The 25,560-nt window shown below is 41.8% G+C and overlaps 1 protein-coding gene across 1 annotated transcript; it reads right to left on the reverse strand.

Moving 5' to 3' along the window:
• Window positions 1-1,813: 1,813 nt before the first annotated feature.
• LOC122653479 (protein IQ-DOMAIN 13) lies at window positions 1,814-23,900 on the reverse strand. The gene is made up of 6 exons (XM_043847324.1): window positions 23,744-23,900; window positions 22,820-22,921; window positions 22,354-22,707; window positions 20,538-20,780; window positions 3,484-3,615; window positions 1,814-2,511 (listed from the first exon to the last, which is right to left on the reverse strand). Exons 2-6 carry the CDS (start codon window positions 22,895-22,897, stop codon window positions 1,846-1,848), a joined length of 1,473 nt encoding a protein of 490 aa, XP_043703259.1. The 5' UTR covers window positions 22,898-22,921; window positions 23,744-23,900; the 3' UTR covers window positions 1,814-1,845.
• Between the last annotated feature and the right edge of the window lie 1,660 nt (window positions 23,901-25,560).

Consider the following 25,560-nt stretch of genomic DNA (forward strand, 5'->3'; position numbering starts at 1 on the left):
TTTTCCAGCTTATTTATGTTGTATTGTCGCCTATTTTTAATGAACAGAACCAGTATTCAGCTTGTTTATGTTGTATTGTTGCCCTGTCTTTTATGTAGGGATGCACCTTGTTATCACCAAGGTGGTGAAGTGAGAAGTTGTAACATTCTTTTGATTGTCCCTTTTTTATTCCCAACAGATATTTAAGTAAGAGGTAAAAAGATAGAAAAGTAAATAAAGAATATCCCTAATCCACCGGATACCCAATACCCCTTCTGACTTTGGCCTACATGTTGTTTTCCAACTTGGTGAAATGGCCCTTGTAGATTCCAAATCCCCACTCCAAATAAAATTTTTCATCCACCTCCATTAACTTCAACAGAGAAGATGGCCAGAGATACATTGAAAAATTATGTATGGGGACCAGACATCATCAATTTAACAAGCTCCACCTGACCAACCATAGAAAGATGTTTCCCTTTCCACCCTACTAGCTTGGCTTTGAATATATCCACTATAGGAAGAATAGTATCACGATCCACACGGCCTTTGAAAATTTCTACACCAAACTGTCTGGTAGGGAACTTACACTCTATGAAACCTAGGATCTCCTTAACCCTCGGCTTCCTACTGCCAAAAATCTTTCCAAAAAACATTTTTCTTTTCTCCACATTTACCTTTTGACTGAAGAATTGATGATACCCGTCAAAAAAACCTCTTAAACCTTCTAACACATCAAATATCAATATTCATAATAACAAAAATTATCATCCACATATAAAAGGTGAGATGGAACAATAGCATTCCAAGGCCTAGGGCTCAACAAAATATGACCATCGTTACAGGGTGTTGCAATTCTCCTACAAAGAACCTCCTTTGCAATAATAAATAAGAGAGGAGAGAGAGAGAGTCACCCTGACGAAGACCATGTTTCACTAAAAAAAAAAAAAAAAAACTTTTGGACCTCCATTTATCAACACTGAAATTCTGATCGATTCCATAATAAGATGAACCCTCAAAATTCAAACCTCAGGAAAAACAAATTTCTGCAACACTTCAAAGAGAAAATCTCACTCCAAAATATCATAAGCTTTTTGAATGTCCAACTTCAGCCCCAAATTGTCATCAAATGATTTGGAAAACATTTGATTAGTCAATTCTGAAGCTAAACTGATGTTAGAAAAAATCATCTTCCCCCTCTGAAACACTCCTTGTTCCTCAGAAATAAGTGTCGGTAGAATAGTGGAGAGTTGCATCGCTATAACCTTTGGAATGAGGTTAAAAATTACCGAGAGAAATGGGCCGAAATTGGCTAATCTTATTTGAAACCTTCCACGTTTGGGATGAGCATGATAAAGTTACAATTTATACCTTTCATCATGACCCCCTCCAAAAAGAAATTCTGAACCTCACAACAAACGTCCTTCCCTACTGTACCCTATCAAAGGGAAACCATCTGAGCTAAGTGCACTACTTGGATCAAGATCAAAAATAGCAGCCCTGACTTCCTCTGTAGTAGGGATGACTGTAAACATGACAAAATCACCCACTACCAACCAAGATAAAGAATTAATTACCTGCAATGGAAATGGAAACAAATAGGGAATAGCTCTCCACAATAAACAATAGAATCTCAATTCCTCTTTCAAATGGCAAATTCCTGTAATTTCATTATTGTTACATTGAAGAAATAAAAATCCAAGATTTTACTTCTAAAAAACTCATTCAAACCACAAATCCAAACCACCCAGAAAACAAAAACAGATTAGCACAATAATATACTAAGAAGGGGAAGGGGAAGGGGAAGGGGAAGGGGAAGGGGGGGGGGGGGGAAGGAAGTAAAAGTAAAGAGAAAACCATAAATAATCACACAAATCTTTTGAATGGCTTCCTTCCAACTCCAACTGGCAAAGAAACAGTGGAATCAATACTGAAATTACTTATGGAATGCAAAGTATCTTGCTTCCCAAACATCCTCTGAGAGCTAGAGTCTTTGCTTGAGAACAAAGACCCTTTATTCCATCTTAGTGACCCAATACTTTGAGTTAGAGGAAATGAAAAACGCCTTCTTCGATCATGACTTGAGCCTGCTGTTTCCCTCTCCTTGGGGTTGCTATGATCTCTCACCTTTGCTTTTGCAGAAATGGTTGGTACCATGTAATTTGGAACCGAAAATGGTGGGCAACTCATAAGGCTTTCGTCGTCCCTCAAAGGCACATCAAGTGGCAATGCAGCAGTACCTGTCCCTGCTTTTACATGTCTCATTGGTGTTGAGCTATTTGTATGCATTGTTGTTGTTGTTGTTGTTCTTGGTGCATGCTTCGTATTAAAAGGAATAATAGTCGATTTTGAAGATCTTGGTGTATTAATTGTATTGTTACTTGTAAGATCTGCTCTTGTATGCATAGCTGAATGGATTTCAGAAGGATATACTGGAAGTTCTCTTTCTACCCAGTTCCACAACCAGGGGAGTCCTCCAGACCGGATCTCCATTAGGGCTGCCTGAGCTGATTTTGGAGTAGTCCTCCACAGCTGGGTATATGGCACCATATATAAATCAATTACATCTTGTAATACAGTCCATGCATATGTAGTGTAGATGATGCATGCATGCATTTATATATATAGAAATATTGTTTGATTATAATAAGATTGTAACCTTATTTTTTTTACCCCTTGTCTTATTTTCAAAAATTATTTTAATCATGGATAAAAAAAAAGCTTTTCAAAATAAGTTGAAAGCGACCTATCATTATGTTATTTTCAAAAGTTGTCATTGTCTATGTGAAATGATAAGATTATCACTATATTAAAAAAATCTTTTGGTAATAAGACAAGAGAGGAAAAACTTAAGGTTACAACTTCTTAGTTCACCGATTTGGTGACAACAAAAAGCACCTCTCTCTCTCTATAAATTTAGATATATATATATATATATATATATATTACCATGCCACTGCTCATAACGTAGAGGCGATTTAATCAAAATTCATTGAATATTATGAAAAGTTTAGAGCCAATGCAACCACAATCTAATATGTGTACCTGGGTCTGGCTAATCCTAGAATGAGCTTTGGGGGGAGGGTTCATTGGGTTTTCTTCTCTCATCTTTCACGTCAAATACTATGGTTTGTACTTTGCGGGAACGAAAAAAAAAAAAAAGAAAGAGGGTAAGAGAATGCTACATGGTCGCATGGCCCATGTGCTAGTATGGGGGCAAATGGGAGCATGCACACAAGCATCACAGGGGGTGGGAAAGTTTTTGACCGTCGTAAAATATCATATATGGCCACGGTTGGGTATTTACTATCGCAGTATATCATAATGGGTGACGGTGTTTTTATTACCGTTGCAAAATACCATCACCTAAAATGCCTTTTCTTGTAATGGTGCTGCCCCCCCCCCCCCCCCACCCCCCTCCAAAAAAAAAAGGCATACTAAGTACAGTGCACAACGCTCCCACCACTACGACATCTCGAAGGGTCAAAATGAACAAAATAGTACCTGCTGCGAATATGCATAGGCTAGAGCTTTCTCTCGCTTTATTATAGCCTCCAGCTTTCTCTGCAATCTTGCTTCTATTTCCTCTTTTGCAAGAATACTATCATCCCATTCTTCTTGATGTCCCGTCTCAGACTGCACAAGACATCCGTATATCTAAGAGCTTGACATTATTTACAAGGAAAGAAAAAAAAAAAAAAAACAAGAGTGACAATCAAACTAATGCTCAAATAAATTTCTTTGTAGGAGGTAGGAGGGGACTCTTAAGTATGAGTTTTAATCCATCAAAAGAAATTAAAGTTTATGCTAACTCTAGATTCATAAAGGAGGCCAAGGAAAGGAAATAACTCCTTTCTATCAATTAAATAAAGTAAAACATTAATTGAACCGGTTGTCACTTTTTCATAAAGTGTATATCGTAATAGGTTGATTTTTGTTAAATAACTAAAGTAAAACATTAATTGAACCAATTTTATAGACTTCCTTTTACCATCAAGTCTTCTATTATTCCTTTCAGTCATTTGAAGGCACGAGAACCACCCCTGAAAGCTAAGCATCTGACAGGCCACCACCAACGATTTTCGCTTCCACCACTAAAGCAAATCAACACAAGAATTTGGGGAGGACCATGATAACCCAAAACAGTCCAGGAATAACTCTACATATCCTTCACAAAGCTACACTCAAAGAAAAGATGGGGTTGGGATTCGGCTTCTTGAAGACAGAATTCGCACCTAGACACCATCTGCTCACCTCTAGAAGTCACCACTTCATCAATTGGAATTTTCCTATTCACCTATCTCCGCTCAAAAGTGGAATGTCTGGGAAGCAAATATTTTCCCCAAATGATTGAAGCCCAAGGAACCTTCGAGTTTCTCTTTCGAATTTCATCTCAAGCTGATTTAACGAAGAACGTCGCAGGAGGGGTCAATTTCCAAAAATATTCATGCTCCACCAATCGCGCTGCTATACTCATCGTGCGGCACTGCAGGTGCCATGTGTGCACAAAGGGCTCCACATGGCACACATGGCACCTGCAGCGCCGCACGATGAGTACAGCAGCGGACAAAATTTCCGGAGATAGAGCAATCCTTCTAGCGGCTGAGAACATGTGATTCATAAACATATAAGACACATGAGGGAAGTTCCCGTTTGAGTCTATAGTAAAATCAGTGATCTTGGTGGACATCTCCCTAAACAAATCCATGTCGAAGCCTGACGCCTCCGTAATAGTTTCATTCCCAGCTAGCGATCCTGCCAAAAATTAATTTTAGCTCCATTACCTACTACCCACCTTTCATTCTGATTTACAAAGTCCCATATTTTCTTTATCCTAGGCCAACTAGAAGAAGACCTGTAGCCTCTCTTTAAGGAGCCATCCACATTAACAAATATAGCTCCAAAAAAGCGCCTAACCGGTGAGTTAGCATGTTTGAAAAACCAAGACAACTTACATAGCAAAGCTTGTTAACATCACGAAGCCTTCGGATACCCAAGCTGCCTTCTGATTTTGGTTACACATCACATCCCATTTTACTACCACTGCCTCTCTAGCCTCCACATCTCTAGACCAAATAAAGTTCCTCATCCATTTCTCCATCAAGTCCACTAGGGATGACAACCACCAATAAACTGAGAAGTTATGGACCGAGATACGTAAAAGAATCGATCACACAAGCTCCACCCAACCCATGAGAGGTAATAACTTTACTTTCCAACCTGACATTCGACTCTTGAATTTACCAACCAACGGCAGCACGAATTCCTTGGTCACCCTCCCTTTGAAATCTCCACCCCTAAGTATCGAGTTGGAAATTGAAAAATGGGGATGTTGAGTAGCTCTGAAATTCATTGCCTTCGAGTTGGACTAAAATTGCCACAAAACAACTTGATTTTCTCTGTTTATCCATTGACCAGAGATTTTTTATATTTCGAAAGGATCTCCTTTAGATTACGAACATACTTGTAAGAACCATTCATAAAGATAAAAACATTGTCAATAAACAAAAGGTTTCCAGTTGATTTTATTTTCTACCACCAACTTCTTGAGATTGTTGCAGAGTACCTCCTCAGCCATTATAAAAAGTATCGGCAATATCTCCTTGTTTCAACTCCCGCTCAACACTGAAGAAGCCCACCGGTCCCCTATTCAAGAGAATTGAAATCCGGGTGGAAAAGAAAATCTGATGAAGCCAGGAAATCCATTACTCACTGAAATTGAATTTCCTCAACACCTCGAATAGAAAATTCGAAAACAAAGTGTCATATGCTTTCTACAAATTGAGCTTCAAACCAATACCACCACCCTATGTCGATTACTCCGACGCCATACTTATGTTGGAAGAGATCACCTTACCTTTTTGGAATGCATCATACTCCTTTGATATTAGTTTGGGAAGGATGGGAATCAATTTCGTTAGAATTTTGCAAAAAAAGTTCCTCATGCATATTGGGTGAAACTTGTCCATGGAGGCTACACCGACGACCTTAGAGATGAGGGAGATGAAGCAATTATTAACCCCGTTAGGAATAATACCTAACTGAAAGATACTCTTCACCACAAGACAAACATCATCAGCAATAATATCCCAACAATGCCTCAAAACATCCCCTAAGAAGGCATCCGGATCCAAGTCCCACACCGCCCATTTAATCTTCTCATTAAATCTTCTCATTACTTGGAATAGTCTCCATCCCAATTAAGAGTAAAGGGATATACTCCAATAGATCTTGATGATCCTCCAAAGTAACTGCTTTATGAAAACGATTATAATAGTCCTCAATATAAGAAGCCAAGCTTTGATAATCATCCACCATTGAACCATCCTCCTTTTTCAGGCATCTAACATAAGTCTTTGATCTCCTCATCATACTTGATAAGTGTAAACACTTTGAATTTCTATCTTCCCATTTCAACCATTTAATGCGAGATTTATCAAACCATAAATTCTCATGATTTTGTAGGGCCTTAAGGTATGCCATTTTAGCATATGCCTCTAACCCAAATAAAGAATCCTTCACCCCAACCATATCCATTGAATATCCTCCAATTGAACGCTAGCCTCTTTTAGGAAAAGTGGTACGAGCCCAACTTTTCAATATCGATTTTAATCTCTTCAACTTCTGTGATAAGGGATAAAATGAAGAACCTGAAACAATACCATCCTAAGATCCCTTCACTACCTAAACAAAATCAGAGTGATCTATACAAAACTTGTGGAAGCGAAACGGGAAATTCCACGGCCTATCAATTGACTTAGAAACAATTGAATTTGGCTAGTGATCAGATGACACCCTTTGAAACACATTTTGTCTACAAACCTTAAAGAAATTGATCCAAGAAGCATTGCAGAAGTCCATATCCAAAACTGCTTAGACATTTCTCCTACAACGATTATTGGACCACGTAAATATCCTACCCTGAGATGGGATTGCCAACAACGAGGAAGAATCAACCATCACGCCAAGCTCCGTCGCAACACCAAGAGAGAAAGCCTGAGGGCCTTTTTCTTCATAAGAGACCAATGTAGCATTAAAATATCCAACTACCACCCAAGGTGCCGAAATAATATTCAACTCTCCAGCTCTATCCGAAAATCCCTTTGCCCTACACAAAAGTGACAAAGATGTGGGTACTATCCCACTCAAAGCATAAAGTGACCTGTTGATCCGAATAAGAGAAATTGTTGGCTGAACCATCCAAGGCTTCCAAAGAACTCATAGGTTTGGAACCTTCCATCCTCTTATTATGAATAAAATCAACTGAAAATTTTTGCTTATTAAAAAATATACTCAAGAAACTACTAACCCCAACTTTTGGTTTTGCAATACAAAGAACATCTGACAAGTTCTCTTAATAATTTTTGATAAGGCTGTCTTGGCAACAACTTTCATGCTCCCTCTAACATTCCAAAATAGAATCTTCATGGAATCATTGACGAGAAGATGCTAAACGGACAACTAGTCCCCCTCTGGTGCCTTCTTATTTCTCCGTTGTTTAGCAAGCTATGGTATGCCTACTATCTCAACCTCTCTCTTTGCCTGGTCAACCTCAAAATTTGAGGAAAAATCATTGCAATAGTTCCTTCACAAATTGCACTAGGTGCTATTGTCTCAACCACTCTCTCCCCACTGTCGTGCCGGGAACCCTCAAGTTCTCTTTGCGTATTCTCCTCATTATACAAACCACCACGATCTCCCTGTCATCCAAGACAACTGGGAGGGTCCATCCATCGGGTGCATGGAGATTTGGTTGCCTATTTGTGATAGGCCCCTCACCACGACCCTGTCTGATAGTAAGAGGCCTCATGACATTTGACCCTCCTCGACCCTAAACCCTAGCGCCCCCTAGATGACTTCGGGTAACTGTCAACATGCCTCCTCCTGCCGACTTACTGTAAGCATGCTCACGAGCCTCATGGTTACCTTCACACCTCACAACCTCCTCCCCACTTTTGGACTTGCAATATCCCCAAACGAGGCTGACACATCCTGGACCTGGTTTTCAAGAACGCGAGAACCCACGTTGGGAGACAAAGAGTCTTCATGCAATATATCAGTGATGTATAATTCCATTCATTAATTTCAGTAGTCTCAATGAGACAATATATACAAGAGATAGACATACAACCGTGGGAACCCTAAGAGATTGGGTTACCATACAAGAAGCGATTGAATTGGATTCTATATTTTATGTGATAGGGATTCTATATTACATGTGATTGGGTTGCCTTGGATAGAGGAGATTGAGTTTCAATAGGAAACTCAATCCGGATAGGATGGAAAGGATAATATATATCAATACACCCCCTCAAGATGGAGGGTCAGGATCGTGAACCTTCAGCTTGTCACGAATAAACCAAAACCGATTGGTGGAGAGACCCTTTGTAAGGACATCGACGATCTAATCAGCTGTGGCATTGAACTGAACTGAGAGCTGACGATTGGCAACCCGTGCTCTAATGAAGTGAAAATCGATCTCAATGTACTTGGTGCATGCATGGAAGACAAGATTGGCGAACAAGTAAGTGGTGCCAATGTTGTCACACCACAGCACCGGGGGACTTGTGAGAGGGAACCCAATCTCCTTAAAAAGTGCTTCCAACCAAATTAACTCTGTAGAAGCATCAGCAAGAGCCTTGTACTCAGATTCAGTGGAGCTACGAGCAACAGTCTTCTGCTTGCGAGAGTTCCAGGAAATCAAATTAGGACCTAAAAATATAGCATAGGCCCCTGTGGAGCGACGATACTGTCGGCCCAGTCTGCATCAGAGAACGCCTAGAGAGAACGAGCAGAGGACCGTTGAAGCAGTAGACCATGAGTCATGGTGCCCCGTAAATAGCGAAGAATCCGCTTGGCCATAGCCCAGTGAGAATCAGTGGGGGCATGCATGAACTGGCAGACCCGATTAACAGAGAAAGCCATATCCAGCCGGGTCAGTGTCACATACTGAAGAGCACCAACAATAGACCGGTACCGAGTTGAATCATCCATAACAGCACCCCCTGAATCTGATGGGAGAGGGAAGTAGCCATAGGAGTGGAGATAGGTTTGTAGTCACGTATACTGACACGATCAAGAAGATCCTTTATATAGCGACCCTTACAGAGAAGAACACCCTTTGAATGCTGTAGAACTTCAATGCCCAAGAAAAAGCTAAGAGAGCCAAGATCCTTAATTGAGAATTCAGATGCTAAGCTGGATATCAGTGTAGTAGTCTGACTCGGGGTATTACTGGTGACAATGATGTCATCAACATAAATGAGAACATAAATCAGCAGCGATTCCTTGCATAAAATAAATAGAGATGGGTCTGTGCAAGAAGCCTGAAAGCCCAGCTTAAGTAGGAAACATGTGAGGCAATGAAACCAAGGCCGTGGGGCTTGCTTGAGACCATACAAAGAACGATGTAACCTGCAAACATGATCGGGTTTAGTAGAGTCCTCAAAGCCAGGGGGTTGAACCATGTATACCTCCTCAGAAAGAACACCGTGGAGAAAGGCATTGTGCACATCTAGCTGACGGATCCCCCAACCTTGGGAGATGGCAATAGCAAGAATAGAACGGATGGTGGTGGGCTTAACCACAGGGCTGAAAGTGTCAGTGTAATCCAAGCCCTCTAATTGGTGGAAGCCCTTGGCAACCAACCGAGCCTTATAGCGCTCAAGAGTACCATCAGCCTTACGCTTGATCCTGTAAACCCACTTGCAACCAACCAAATTCATGTTAGGAGAACGAGGAAACAAAGACCATGTCCCATTAGTAATCAAAGCATTAAACTCATCAAACATCGCTGCGCGCCACTTAGGGAATTTGCGAGCCTGAGAAAAATAGGTGGGCTCAATAGGGGAAGGAGCCGTGGTGGTGGCCAATGCATGAGAGGTGGGAGGGGGAAGGATGGGTTGGGTGGAGCTATAGAGATCCACCAAGGAGCGTATGCGGCCGGGGGGGAAGGAGAGGGGGAGGGGGTGGCAGGGGAGGCAGCGGTTGGCAAAGGAGGAGAGGGCAATAGGGGAAGGGGCTGCGGAAGGGGCACCATGGGAGGTATGGAGGGTACGGGGGAGGGGGAGGTGTGGGTAGGGGTGGGGGATGGTCTGGATGGGGTGCAGGTGAGGGAACCCGATTGGGGAGAGAGCCTCAGGGAACCAAAGGGGAGGGGAGCGAAGGGGTAGGGGGACCAAAAGAAGAGCAGTGAAAGGGAAATACCATTTCATTGAACCGAACGTGGCAAGCTATATACATGCGTTGAGCAGAGAGATCAAAGCAGCGGTAACCTGTATGAGAGGGACTATAACCAAGGAACACACAAGGCTTAGAGAGAAAATCCAATTTATGAGCATTATAGGGGCATAGAAGAGGAAAGCACAAACAACCAAAGACGCGTAAGAAAGAGTAGTCAGGGCATTTGTGGGTAATAAGCTGATAAGGGGAAACACGATGGGATGCCCTAGATGGCATGTGGTTAATGAGATAAACAGCCGTGTCAAAAGTGAAATGCCAGTAATGGAGAGGCACCTGGGCATGAGCAAGAAGGGTGAAGCCGGTCTCAAATATGTGACGATGATGGCATTCCACAAACCCTTGTTGCTCATGGGTAAGAGGGTAAGACAAACGATGAGAAACTCCACACTTGGAGAAAAAAGTAGGGAGAGTGCGATATTCTCCACCCCAATCAGTCTGAACAGCCTTGATTTTGCAAGAAAATTGGCGTTCAACAAAAGTTTGAAAGGAAACAAACGTGGGAAACACATCAGAATTTTTTTCTAATGGAAAGAACCAAACATAATTTGTATTATCATCAATAAACAGAACAAAGTACTTATGACCATCCTTGGAAAAATTGGGGGAAGGACTTCATACATCACTGTGAATAAGGTCTAAAGGGAAAAGACTACGACTATGTGTTTCACACAAAGTAAGACGACTGGCCTTGCCCAATTGGCATGGCGAACAGACTGACTGTAGACGTGTTGACTGACATGGCATATTATTTTCTTTAACCATAAAGCGAAGGAGACTCTCATGAGGGTGACCAAGGCGGTGATGCCAAACATCGAGGGAAGTACGTTCAGCAATAGAAACAGTAGGAGGAGATGGTAATGGGGAGGAGTGCAGTGTATATAGCCCATCTTTACTCGGTCCGGAGAGAAGTATTTCCTTGGACACCTGATCCTTCACAAAAAAATGAGAGGGGTGAAATTCAAAATAGACATGATTATCAATGCAAAATTGCTGAACAGATAATAAAGATTTCGTAATGGAAGGGACATGCAACATATTATGCAAAGATAAAGAGCGTGAAGGAGAATGAGAGGGAAGAGATGAGTGACCAGTATGCAGTATGGGAAGGCCCTTACTGTTGCCGACATGGAGTTGGTCCGGACCAGTATAGGAGGAGAGGGAGTGGATGTTAGGGGTGACGTGGTGTGTGGCACCCGTATCAGGGTATCACGTCAGGGCTGAAGAGGGAGGATACGGGGGAGTGGGTAGAAGGGGGGGGGGGGGGATTAGGGATATGAGAGGGTGGAGGGTAATAAAGAAAGGAGGGGTAATGGGCAGCATAGTGAGCATAAGGTTGAGGAGGGTACGGGTTGGGGGGAGATGATGATAAAAGCACTGCTTAAGAGAGTGATTGGTGCATTTACAGTGGGTACAAAATAGGTTACCTCCACGGCCACTGCTGCCACGACCCTAATGGGAAGAGCCCATGTCAGAAGAGGGAATGGCATTGGATTGGGCAGTGTGGACGGTGGGGGCAGCAGTCATTATTGGGACCTCAGTAACACGCAATTTTTGAAAAGATTTCATGCTTTCATGGCTAAGCAACAGGCCATTCAATTCTATATAAGTGGGAGGGATCCGTTGGGCAAGGATCGAGGGGACGATGTCCTGCAGGTCAGTGCGAAGAGAATGCAGTACATAAATATTAAAATCAACAGTAGATAAGGGCTTCCCTGCAGCAGCAATTCATCGGCTAAAAACTTCGCACGTTGAAGATACAAAGCAACAGATTCATCAGGAAGTTGTTGAAGGTTCTGCAGGGTCATGTTCAAGGACAAGAGATGCGTAGAGGAAGCAGATCCGAAGGCCTCTTGAAAGGCAGTCCAAATATCACAACTGGTATCCTTATCAAGAACCAAAGAGAGCACGTTCTCAGATAAGGATGAGAGGAGGAGACTGACGATGGCTGAGTCTTGTTGCTGCTAGGAGGAGCTGTCTGCAGGAGGAGCAGGGCATGCATAGGATCCATCAACATAGGAAAATAGCTTCTGGCCTTTGAGATAGGCCGTGAGTTGCTTGCGCCAAAGGAGGAAGTTCGCAACAGTAAGCTTGAGGGAGACAAAGTGATGAGCACCAGAGGGAAGGGGGACCACGGTTGAGGGATCCACCATTGTTAGAAGGAGAAGACGAGAGGGGAATAAACTCAAGAAGAAGAGAGCACCAGGAAATATGTTACTGGTGCTCTACAATTAGCATCAATCTCCTTCTTGTCTCTACAATTATTGAGGATGGTATGCCCTACACTACGGCAAAACCACAATGGTCAAGATCGTCTTCGTAAACCACATACTACTTGAACCATAGTGTCTCTACAGAACCCACCTATTGTCGCTCCACCATTATTTCTTCATTCTCAATGAAGCAATTTCTAGGTTCACAAGCACACAAGCATAATGGCATACTGATACCGTGTGAGTCCTTCGACCTAATGCCATTGGATTACCAAGGGCTTTAGCCATGCATTGTAAAATCTCAGCGTGTCAATACTCATATGGTAGATCCGGAAACCTCATCCAGACTAACTTCCTTGAGAAATGATTGGAGTTGACATTAAGGACAGGGCACCAACATTGAAACCTAAGGATCTGACCACCCAATCTAATTGGGTTTCTACGCCAAATCATGGCCATATTGGATTCTATAGCAAATCTGAAGATTATCAAACCCTTACCAATCTAAATAACTTCCACTTTCTCCTTCAAGCGCCACGAGTCCCTAATCGATACTCTTAGATTAGCCAAGGACACTTGTCGCAGGTTCAACCTCCCAATTAATGCAAACTTAAATCTCTTAATTGAGATTCTCATGTGCTTTGAGGGATCTTGACTCTCGTGATGCCACCTTCATGAATCAGATCAGGAAGAACAACAAAATTCGAAAGAACACTCTTCCCTACTACATTAGCAAAAGATTTCCCAGTTACCGCTTAAGGCGGCCCTCTAGGCAAGCCTACAGGATCAGTGCAATCTCCATTCTCCCGATCCCCATAATCACAATCATCATCTTCTCCAAATTCCTTAGGCTCCTCGAAAATCTTAGATAGCCCAGTGCTAGACTTCTCTCTATCCCTATTTATTATTATTTAGTTAACAATGTTCACTGCCTAATTAGTATTCATGAGTTGAGAATTAATTTTTTTTTATTAGAACTTACCAAAGGCCTATAAGCTACTAGGGGTGATAGCCTAAGTGGGCGGCTAGGGTGGCGCATATGACTGCCACCACCTTGCCAACATGGGAATAGATGTTGGATAGGGCATGATTGGCTTTGCCAGAGTTGAAAAATCCTTACCAAAATTGTGAGGTTTCCAGCAACGGTGTAAGAAAGACTAGATGAGACCCACCATAGAATTCCTCTCGAATTTTCGGAGGTGCTCACCAAATTTGTGAGTAGTTTGGTGGTTGTAGGATTCACAGTACGCCCTATCTTCACATTTTAAGTGGTAGGTCATATGTAGACCTTGACTTTAAAATTAAAAGCAATGTGAAATGACTTCGAAAAATGAATGCCACAAGTTATGTTAAATATATGGCATTTGAAAATTATGCATGAAATTATATTTATGTTTATATTATGAAAAATTATGTATGTTCAATCATGCATGCATACATACATGACTTTTCTGATATTCTACTATTCCCTCACTGGGCGTTTTAGCTCACCCCTCTTTTATCATTCTTCTATCTCCAGAGCCCGTTTATGCACAATGTTGATTCGCAGAGTGCATATTTGCAAATAGAGCGGGACCCTAGACCCAGAGGGACAGACATTTATGCTATTTCCTTTTCAACTTAGTATGTAAATTTGATAGGAAGTATTTTGTATGTAATATAATGAACTTAATGTGTAAGTTGTTTAAATAGGAATTTTGGAATGTAAAAACTTTAAATTCACCAACTGTTAGATGCCACTAGTGTAATATAGGTATCCTCCCCAATACTATTTTCTAGGGATTTATTAGTATCGAAATTCCCCAACTCTCCCTAGAGTTTTCCGCTGCAATGTCTATGAAATTTAGAATTTAAAATTTAGAGAATTGACACCCTCACTTTGAGGCGATGCGTGATCTCTTGCCCGGAGCCGTGAGGGCGAGACCTCTCACCCACCTTTTGGGCTGGGGTCGTGACAGTGAAGGCATTGGGAAAGATTGCAAAGCGATTGGGATGACAGAATGGGATTTTAGTTTGGATCCTTGCAGTAGAGAATGGAATTAGAGTGATCCTTATCCAATGGGGGGGGTGATTCGAAGGCCTCATCAGCTGCAACCACTCTTTCAACAACAACTTCACTCATTTTTTCCTTGTGGAGAAATGGGGGATCTCTCACATCTAGACTAAAAGATGATACTTTTTTGCTTGTTTTGGTAGAGTTCTCCGATGTATCTTGTAATGATTTTTTTTTGTCTTCTTTGGGTTTCTTTAGCACTTCTCCAATTAGTGGGGAAGCTCTTTACTTTGCTTGTGTGTGGTGCCTTATCCCCCTGCCCTCCTTCACCTGACACCTCTTAAGCATGTGTTTCCCTAATCACCTTCTCTTCTCTTTGTTTCCTTTGCCTCACTTCTCAAGCCTCTCTCTCCTTCTCCGAGAATTTAGCAGAAGATACACAACGAAAGTAATCAAGAGAGAAAAAGAGAGAAGATGATAAAAGAAAGATGGAGACGGGCGCCACACGGAGTGCTACTATTGGTGGTGGTGGGGATAATGGTGGGGCTGCCATTCCAGGTAGGCAAGTAGGGAGAATCTTTCTGGAAATATAGTTCTTGTCGTCGGATCAAGGGTTGATGCTCTCCATCTCATTCTTCAGTACTCGAATGCATGATTTTTCTTGAACGAGAACTTGGTGGAATGGAACTTTTTGTGCATTCCAGAATATCAATCGGATCCTATCTGCACATGAGATCCATGTGATATCAACCTCCACTCACACGTGAAGTCTCCTATCTTAATTATCTCAACCACAACTAGCATGGATGTCTCTTACATGAAGTCTCCTATCTTCATTATCTCAACCACCAACAACATGGATGTCTGTTATCTTATCTCACTGACCAATGTGAAGTCGTGTACATGTGCTTTGCACTTCTCCTATCTTCTTGTATATTTATATATTTGCATTATAACCTATCATAATCAATCAATGAAATCAGAATCCTAATTCCAATATGGTATACAGAGCTGTCGAGCATCCTCACCTCTAATTCTTCTCTTCTTTTTTTTTCTTGCTCCACCGAGCAAGCATCCATGCCGGATTCACCTCCACCCTCTTTTACCATAGCCGTGGTTATTGCCGCTCCACTACTCTCTTCTTCCACGTTTGGTTCTCATGGCTCCCATCATTACATTTCTATCAAGCTTTCATCTAAGAACTTTGTTTATTGGAAGACCCAACTCATCCCTTATCTCAAAGGACAGAGACTCTTCGGCTATATTTCCGGTACCAAACCGTGCCCTACTAACCCTGCACTTATTGAACCTTGGATGGACCAAGATGTAGCCATTATGAGTATTTTGATTTCACTCTCCGATGAAGCCCTTCGTCTCGCTGTCAACAAAAATACCAGCAAGGACCTATAGGATGCCCTCTTTGCTGCCTTCAGTTCTGCCTCCACTACGCAACTTTTATCTCTCAATGTCGCTCTGTAGAACCTTGCTCATAAACCTGATGAAACGGTGACCCATTTTCTCCACTGATCAAAGGCTCTCTCTGACAAATTGACTGCTGCTAGCAAGCCTCTTGTACCTGCTGATTTCAATATACATATTTTCAGGTCTCTTCGATCTAAGTTTCAACCACTGGTTCCTACACTCATGGCACGTACTGATCCTATTCCCTACACTGAGCTTCAAAGCCTTTTTCTCAGTCATGAATATCTTCTTACCTCAAGACAAGCTATTATTGATCCCACAGTTGCTGCTTCTGCCAATCTCATGCAACAAAGCCACACCTATGGCCCTTCTTCTTCATATCCACATCCTAGTCACGGTGGCTGTAGTGGCCATTGCAATAGTGGCCGTGGTGGAAGGGGCGGTCGCTCAGGTTCTCCAGGACGCTTTCTCTGTACAATATGCAACCGCACTAATCACACTGTCGCCCACTGCTTCTATTGGCAGCAACACTCAAGCCAGTCATCTACTCCACCACTTCTCCCTACACCACCCTATTACCCTCCATCAAACCGCCAACCACCGTCTCCCACTGCTTATTTTACCCACAATCAGCAAACCTCTCCCACTCAGCCCCCTTACTCCTACCTCCCTCCCCCTTACCAAACTCCAACCAATACCCAAACATGGATTCCAGACATGGGTCGTACTCATCACACAATGACAAATATTCAATCTCAATCTTCCTATGACACTTATTCGGGTAATAATCAACTTCAAGTAGGCAACGGTAAGGGTGCTCCTATTTTACATATTGGTTATGCTTCTATCTCCTCTCTTTCTAGTTCTTTTCAATTTTCTAATGTACTTCATGTCCCATCTCTTACCAATTCTTTACTTTCCGTTCAAAAATTTGCGCATGACAATGACGTTTATTTTGAATTTCATGCATCTTATTTTCTTATCAAGGATCCGACATCCAAGCGTATTTTACTTTCAGGGCCGAGTAGAGATGGGCTCTACCTTATGCCCTCCTCCACAACCATTCCACCCTCAGTTCATCTTGCAACTTCTTCCTCCTACGACCGTTGGCATTAGCGTCTCGCCCATCCCCATGATTGTGCCCTCCGTCTTATGCTAAAGGATCACTAGTTCCTGTCGCAGTCTCATCTTTGCGCTGCATGTCAAATGGGAAAGTGCACTTCATGAAACTACTTCTCGTAGTGCTTTTTCTTTAGAACTTGTTTTTAGTGATGTATGGGGACCTTTCCCCACTATCTCTTCAGTTAGTCATAGATATTTCATCATTTTTGTGGATGATTTCAGTAAGTTCATTTGGTTCTTTCCTTTGAAAAATAAATCTAATGTATTTCCAACTTTTAAGCGTTTAACTTGTTGAGTGCCAATTTTTCCATCAAATAAAATTCATACAGACCGATTGGGTTGGGGAATATCGTTCCCTCTCTCCCTATTTCTTATCCCTAGGCATTCAACATCGCCTGTTCTGTCCTCACACTCATGAGCAACAGGGTTTTGTTGAACGCCGCCATAGGCATATTGTTGAGACTGGTCTTTCCCTTCTTGCTCATGGCAGCATTCCTCTCACTTATTGGGACTATGCCTTTGAAACGACCGTTTATCTCATCAATCAGAAGCTTTCTCTTGCGACAAATAATATCTCACCCTATCAATTGGTGTTCCATAAAAACCCTGACTACACATTCCTCTGTGTATTTGGTTGTTTATGTTTCCCTTTTCTGCGCCCTTATAACCATCATAAATTGGACTACCGCTCTTCTCCCTATATTTTCTTGGGTTATAGCCCCTCTCACACTGGTTACCACTGCATTGATCCACTCATAGGATCTACATTGTGCATCATGTGCATTTTGATGAGCACCACCTACCCTTCCGCACTTCCCCCCCCCCCCCACCACCTCCGTTCATCTCCTCCCCATCCTCCCCTTAGGCTATCATTTCCATCCCAACTGCCCTCCCCCCACCCACACATATACCCCCCACACCACCACCCGATCCCCTACCCCCCATTTCTCCCCTTCCCACCTCTCGGGATTCTTCCCCTTCCCCTTCTCCCCCTCCCCTTAAAACCCATCCCCTTACTGACCTCTACATCTCACCCTCCTCCCCTACTTCCATCCACACTCACCCCATGATCTTGCACCCCCGTCCCTCCAACCCCTGTGCTCTTCCCATTACCTCCCCACTCACCGAACCGACCTGCTTTACACAGGAAAATAAAATTCCTGAGTGGCGCTCTGCTATGACTGTTGAGTTTAATGCCCTTCTTCACAATGGCACATGGTCCCTAGTACCACCCACACAGGCCATGAATTTAGTTGGCTGCAAGTGGGTCTAAAGAATTAAAAGAATGGCTGATGGTTCTTTGGAACGCTACAAAGCCCGCCTTGTTGCCAAGGGATTTCATTAGCAGCCTGGACTGGACTATCATGAAACATTTAGCCGTTTTATCAAGCCTACAACCATTAATACGGTCCTTACCCTAGCCGTCTCCAATGGCTCGTCTGTTCATCAACTGGATGTTCAGAATGCATTTTTACATGGTGTCTTAACTGAGGAGGTATATATGGCCCAACCCCCGGGCAAAATCGATCCTCTCCATCCCCATAATGTGTGCAAACTGTACAAATCCCTTTATGGCCTCAAACTGGCCCCACAAGCATAGTTCCATCGGCTCTCCCAGTTCTTGGTTCTCTCCGATTTTTGGTCATCCCAAATCATGAAACATTTAGCCCTTTTATCAAGCCTACAACCATTAATACGGTCCTTACCCTAGCCGTCTCCAATGGCTCGTCTGTTCATCAACTGGATGTTCAGAATGCATTTTTACATGGTGTCTTAACTGAGGAGGTATATATGGCCCAACCCCCGAGCAAAATCGATCCTCTCCATCCCCATAATGTGTGCAAACTGTACAAATCCCTTTATGGCCTCAAACTGGCCCCACAAGCATAGTTCCATCGGCTCTCCCAGTTCTTGGTTCTCTCCGATTTTTGGTCATCCCAAACCGACCCATCATTACTTATTTATCTTCAGGGCTCTACTGCTACTTATGTCTTAGTATATGTTGATGATATTTTGATTACATGCAATCAGTTCGATCATGTCACTACTCTTTTCAGTCAACTGGTAATTGCGTTTTCCATTAAGGACCTGGGTCCCCTGAGCTTCTTTCTTGGTGTTGAGTCTATTTGTCAAAAAGGTGGGATCCTACTCTCACAATCCAGATACATCGCTGACCTCCTTCACCGTGCTGGGATGACTAATTGCAAAATTGTACTCACCCCCATGGCTACCACTGTCCAATTGTCTCACTCATGGGGTGCTCTTCTTTCAGACCCTACCACCTACAGGTCAATCGTCAATGCCCTGCAGTATATTACACTCACACGCTCAGATGTTGCTTACTCCATCAATCATGCGTGCCAATATATGCATGCTCCAACCGAATCTCATTGGTCCATGGTGAAACGGATCTTACGATACCTCCAGCATACAAAAACATATGGTCTTTTCATCTCCAAATCACCGTCCCGTACTCTCAAGGTTTTCTCTGATGCGGACTGGGCCGGTGATGGCGATGATCGTAAGTCAACTGGTGGTTATGCTATTTTTATGGGCCCCAATCTTATCTCCTGGATGTCCAAGAAACAAAAGACGGTGGCCCAGTCATCCACCGAGTCCGAATACAAGGCTCTTGTCGATGCATGCGCTGAACTCACCTAGTTACGATCTCTTTTTGGTGAACTAGGTATCCCTGTCACTCACTCCCCAATCCTATGGTGCGACAATATCGGGGCTAGCTATCTCTCTGCAAATCCGATTTTTCATGCTCATACCAAGCATGTTGAAATCGATTTTCATTTTGTTCGTGACAAGGTTGCCAAACATGATCTTCAGGTTCAGTTCATCTCCATCAAAGATCAAATAGCGTACATCTTCACCAAGGGTCTTGGTACCGTTCGGTTTCAATTTTTGCGTGACAAGCTAAGGATCCACGAGCTTCAATCCTTATCTTGAGGGGGTGTATCAATCGGATCCTATCTGCACATGAGATCCATGTGATATCAAACTCCACTCACACGTAAAGTCTCCTATCTTAATTATCTCAACCACCACTAGCATGGATGTCTCTTACGTGAAGTCTCCTATCTTCATTATCTCAACCACCAACAACATGGATGTCTCTTATCTTATCTCACCGACCAATGTGAAGCCATGTACATGTGTTTTGCATGTACATGTGTTTTGCACTTCTCCTATCTTCTTCTATATTTATATATTTGCATTGTAACCTATCATAATCAATCAATGAAATCAGAATCCTACTTCTAATATAGAACAAGGTATGTTCTTGATTTCATTCTAAGAATTTAGAATGAGAATGTGTACTAAACAACGTTTCTATCATTTCAGAATTCGTTCTAAACCCAGAATGCGTTTTGAGAATGCATACTTTGACTTTATATTCATTGAAATCCTTTATTGAACCAGAAAATGGAGTGATTTTTTTTTTTTTCTGCTCGACATCCAGTTTGGTTTTCTTGCAACCATGGCATATTAACTATCAACCAAGAAATTAAATCTAAGTAGCTAATATTTATTTAAACTTGATTCGAAAAAAAAGAACTTACTGGTTCGGTGGTGATCCACTTGCCCAAAGCTTCTTTCCAGCTCTCATCAATCTTGTGCAGATTCTGGCGTTGCAGAGCCCGGTTGTCCAACATTTGTATCCTTCTAGTTTGTATCTGCGTTTGAACTCTCACAAGGAGTTGCATGCGTTTCATGGCGTTCATGGTTTGCCTTTTCACACTCTGCCCTCTCATTACTCCCTGAAGTCTCACTAGCCCTTTCAATGCCCTGAAGCTCCTCCTAGCCTATCATTAAAATTCAATTCCATATGTTACTGATATTACGTTTCTGATATTGTTCCAAAACTAAACAGGAGAATGTGTGTGGTTTTATAAAAATTCCACTGGATCAGTAAATGGAGGGAATTCACATGAAAGAAAACCTTGCTTGGTAGTAAAGTGAAAATTTTTTGCTGCTACACTATATTTCTGCTACAAGACTGGCAGCCAAGGAAATAGAATAATTCACTTCTCCTTTGGGTTCATAAATACCCTCCTAGGTTTTAGTATTTTCTAAAATACCCTTTAAGATTTCATTCCCTTGATTGCCAGTCTTGTAGCCGGAATGATGATGTAACTTTTGAAATTGGATTTTTTTTTCGGAAAATATAAAATATAATGGTAATGTTCTCATCACCACAGCGCACAAAATCGCAGGCTACGCCCAGACACATGAAGCGGGGTGGGGTGGTCCATTATAAGTCGTGGGTTCTTTTGCTTCCGTCTTCATGAGTATTTGGAGTTGCCCAGTGTGTACGTAAAGGCCAAATCAAGCTCAGCCCAAATGGTTTGGTCTTGCGAACTCTTCGGTGGGTGGGTCAGGCTTGACTGGTATACATACAAGAAGTTAGTTTTAACCGAATTGGACCAGACAATTATTGAAACCAATAATTAAGTCGGTCCCTCTTTTGGTTATTGTGGGAAACATGGTCTGACCCGGAAAACCAAATTCAGAACCAGATCTGTAAACTGTTGCATGTCTGGTCTGGTTGTGAACGTACGCATTCAGCTGTTTTACCTTAATTGGGATTGGTAGGTGAGCCTGAAAACTGAGCTCAGGCTCCGGGTCTTTGGAACCCGATTTAACCAAGTTGTTGACAGGTACCTCCTACCCATGGAAGTATGGATCTTATTTATCTATGACCCACTTTGCTTAATAGGAGGTGAAAGGATATATAGGAGAGGGATGGATATACTAGCGTAAGCTAGCACCCTATGTTTCTATCTCTCTCTTCTCCCATTCGAAATGACTCTTTTATCCCTCAAAGGGAGGAAGAGAGAGAGAGACACACACAGAGAGGATGCTAATTTATGGTATACCGCTTGTATACCTAGCCATTTCCATATATATATATTTATATATATGATAAAATGTTCTCTGCACTGGGTGCGTAGGCTGCACCCAAACACATGGAGGGTGGGTGAAATGACCGCCCCATCCCACCCCACCCCACCCCACCCCACCCCATGTGTCTAAGGCCAGCCTACGCCCCCATGTGCTGTGGGGCAGAGATCATTCTCTCTCTCTCTCTCTCTCTCTCTCTCTCTCTCTCTCTCTCTATATATATATATATATATATATATATATATATATATATATATATATATATATATATGGAAAATGTTCTCTGTCCGAGAATGTGGTTTACGATAAACAGGCTGCCCCTAGACACAGGGGTTGGTGAAATAACCACCCTACCCCCCCCCCCCGAATGGTATGCCCATGTGTCTGGACGCAGGCTACGCTGCGACCCAGAGAACATCAGTCCATATTTATATTAGTTGGAAGCTAAGGAAAGAACTGATTTTAACTGCTTACCATATAACCTCTAAAGGCTGCTTGAATCTTGATGATACCTTGGTGATACTTTTCAGTACTGATTATTGAGCCACGGAAAACTTCTTTATGGTGATTAACAATTGCAGAGGGCACCGGTGGTTGTGCTGTTGTTGTACTCCTCGGTGGAATACGTTGCTCCCCCGACAACAACTGATGAGAGTATTTCTTAGGCATCTGTAGCTCATCCCTTTCAACATCTCGGAGTATATTCTCAATGCTACTCGGCTCTCTATTGAGGGTTGTAATGAATGAATTGTTCTCTCCATGGCTTATTAATCTCCCTATATATCCCCACTTCTTCTTTTCCTTTCCACTTTTCAACTTCTCTGATCCCTGTTCACAGTCCAAGAAAAGAAACCCATTCATTTAATTTCTTAATATTTAATTAGATAAACACTCGATCAAGAGGTAGAAGGAAGCTTATGCTGATGCCTTTAAAACTTACTTCATTATGTAACTTCTCTTTAGAATTGGGTATGAATACCCTCTTAATCACCGACAACCAACTTCCTTTCTTTCTCATTTTCTTCGTAGCATTAGTATCTTGTTGCCCAGCTGCCTGGAAACATAAAATATCAATTAACAAGGAAATTAAAACCAAAATGATAATTCTAGGGGAGAATTAGTACCTTCATTCACAAATTTCAAACTTTTTCAAGAACTAAATTCTTGGATAAGATGAAAGGAGATGGAATTTAAAGAGAGTAACGAGAAGAAGGAGATAAGTAATCTTATCCCCCATATTCATAAGTGCAAATTTCAAGAACAAATCAATTCTAAAAACAGTAGAAGAGTAATTAAAGAGCAGTTTTAAAGGGTGCTGCAACTCTTGGTGTCTCTCCAACTTGTCTTGACTGCTCTGCAGTTGGATCAGGATGAGCTGACAAATTCTGATCTGACTATTGAAGATGCGTCATCATAACCTTCGAGGTCTAATAAAGAATTTTGATCTTCTTGTAGTTTGCCTTAGTGTCTACCAGTTTATAGTTCTCTCTCTCTATTCTTTTGTATCCTCTTCAGATTTCCCTTATAGTTTGATTCAGCTAGAGAGACAGGCTGTTGGTTTGTTTGTGTGGAATTTTTCTATCTTTCTTTCTTTTTTATTTTTCTTTCTGCGGGGAAAGAATTCTTGGGAGTCGTTGAATATATTAATCAATCATTAAAAAAAGAAAAGAAAAAAAAAACAGAAGAATTCAAGGCAAGGCATGCAGAGAAGCTTATAATCCCCAAAGTTTGAAACATAAGCTCTTTTCTCTAGTAATTGAGAAATCAAGAAGCCAGAAGCAACTACAACCAATAAACAAAAACTAAAAAAAAAGGGAGGCAGGGGGGGAATGGGGGGGGGGGGGAATTAAATGAGAAAATAAATACCTTATGCTAAATCTTCCAACCTTCCAAGTCTTTCAAAAAGCTGTTACTTAGCAAAAGGAGAGGAAGGAGAGATGAATCATTCTTCTCCCTCTCTCCCCACCCCTCCTATACCAAAGGTTTTCCTGCTTCATTGCTTTTAACTTTCATTTTGTACTTTTTTTTTTTGTTTCCCTTTCTCTCTTTGGATCTTTGAATAATCTGGTTTCCTTGCAAGGACCAGAGCCTACTTTTTCTTCTCTTTCCCTTTTTATCTTTTGCTTTGGAGGAGTTGAATTTATAAACTTCTTTTGGTTTGATGATGAAGGTGGTGACCACTATCTTACTCCATGGCCCTCAACTAACTTTACTTGAGTAGAAAGCCTACTTAAACACAAGTGCCCACATAAAATAAAGTTAGGTTGCTCTCCTTTGATTATTTATTGGTAGGAGAACAAAGATATCAAATGGATAGTTAAGACACAAGGGAATGAGAAAAACTGTTCCACTATTCTGAAGTCTGAAAACAGTGATGCAGGTATATGGGGCCCATAACACTCAATTGGTGTTATTGTGTTTCCTGAGCCATTGGATCAGGAGAGATTTTTAAAATCTTTATCTTACGTGAAAAATGATTGTGTCCACAAGGTTGCTTCTATAATATATGTATTTATTGCTGTATCATTATATATCCTATTTGTATCCACTGGATATTTGAGGGGAGAGAGAGAGAGAGAGAGAGAGAGGGGAGGGGCAACGATCATTTCTTTGCACCTGTTAGGTATGCCAAAACCTAAAATAAAGGATTAAATATTTTGAAGGGTAAGGGATCTATACGCTGCCGATTTATATAGGTGGATTCAGATCCTCTACTGCCGAGCTGCATGGCAGGATCGTGCTGTCAAGACACGGCAATACACGTTATGATCGTCTTACCCCTGCCCAAGCATCTTGTCCGAGTGGGAGTAAGATAGTCATTGCATGCCTCACCGTGTCTTGGCAGCACGATCCTGCCGGGCAGCTCGGCAATAGAGGATCCAAATTGTATATTGGTACTTTACATGTCAAGGTCAAGCCAACAACGGAGAATGATAGAAGATATTTCGGTGGATCATAAAGAAGCCCACATATTTAATGTGGATAGAGAGGGGATGAGAGAGAAATACTGTGTATACTTCCTTTGATTCCCTATTTTAAATTAGTGCTTAAAAGCTTTGCACCGGTATCATGGGCCCTAGGGATCAGATTTCAGATCCTTATTATTATTTTTTTGGTAAGATCAGATTCTTATTGGCCTCCTTTGTTCTTCACCTATAGGTCCATTGGTGCTCCTTGGTTCAAAGATTGAAGAATCAGAATTGGATTGGGTGAATAGCCAATTTGAATCAGAATCAGCAACACCTGATCCCAATTTGCAGCTAATTTATTAATCTCTTTCTTGAATCGGTGCTAAATCATGTTTGATCTTCATTTTTTGTTATTGTTTCACTCTTTTAGTCAGTGAAATGGCAGAAAATTAATGAAACTATTCTCTTGTAGCAAGATCCCCAAGTTTATTTAATAAAAAATTCTAGAAACTCACACATTTTGTGAGTTCGTAAGAGAGTTGGTTTGAATGTCCGACAATATCTTCTGTTTCATCCAAGTAAGATCCGAAGTATCCGCATTATTAGGCAGAATGCATGCCTTCTGCTGTGAGTTATCAACCTACTCTTAATGAAATTGTTCTTTGCAAGAAAGAATTATGAGACTAGAGTCTGGTGTGGATCAACCAGAAGAGGTTTGCATAAAACTATTTGCCTCAAGGTGGAATCTTAGAATTCTGTCTGTTTTCTGGAT

The sequence above is a fragment of the Telopea speciosissima genome, chromosome 3 (assembly GCF_018873765.1).
Source record: "Telopea speciosissima isolate NSW1024214 ecotype Mountain lineage chromosome 3, Tspe_v1, whole genome shotgun sequence".
NCBI classification, from domain to species: domain Eukaryota; kingdom Viridiplantae; phylum Streptophyta; class Magnoliopsida; order Proteales; family Proteaceae; genus Telopea; species Telopea speciosissima.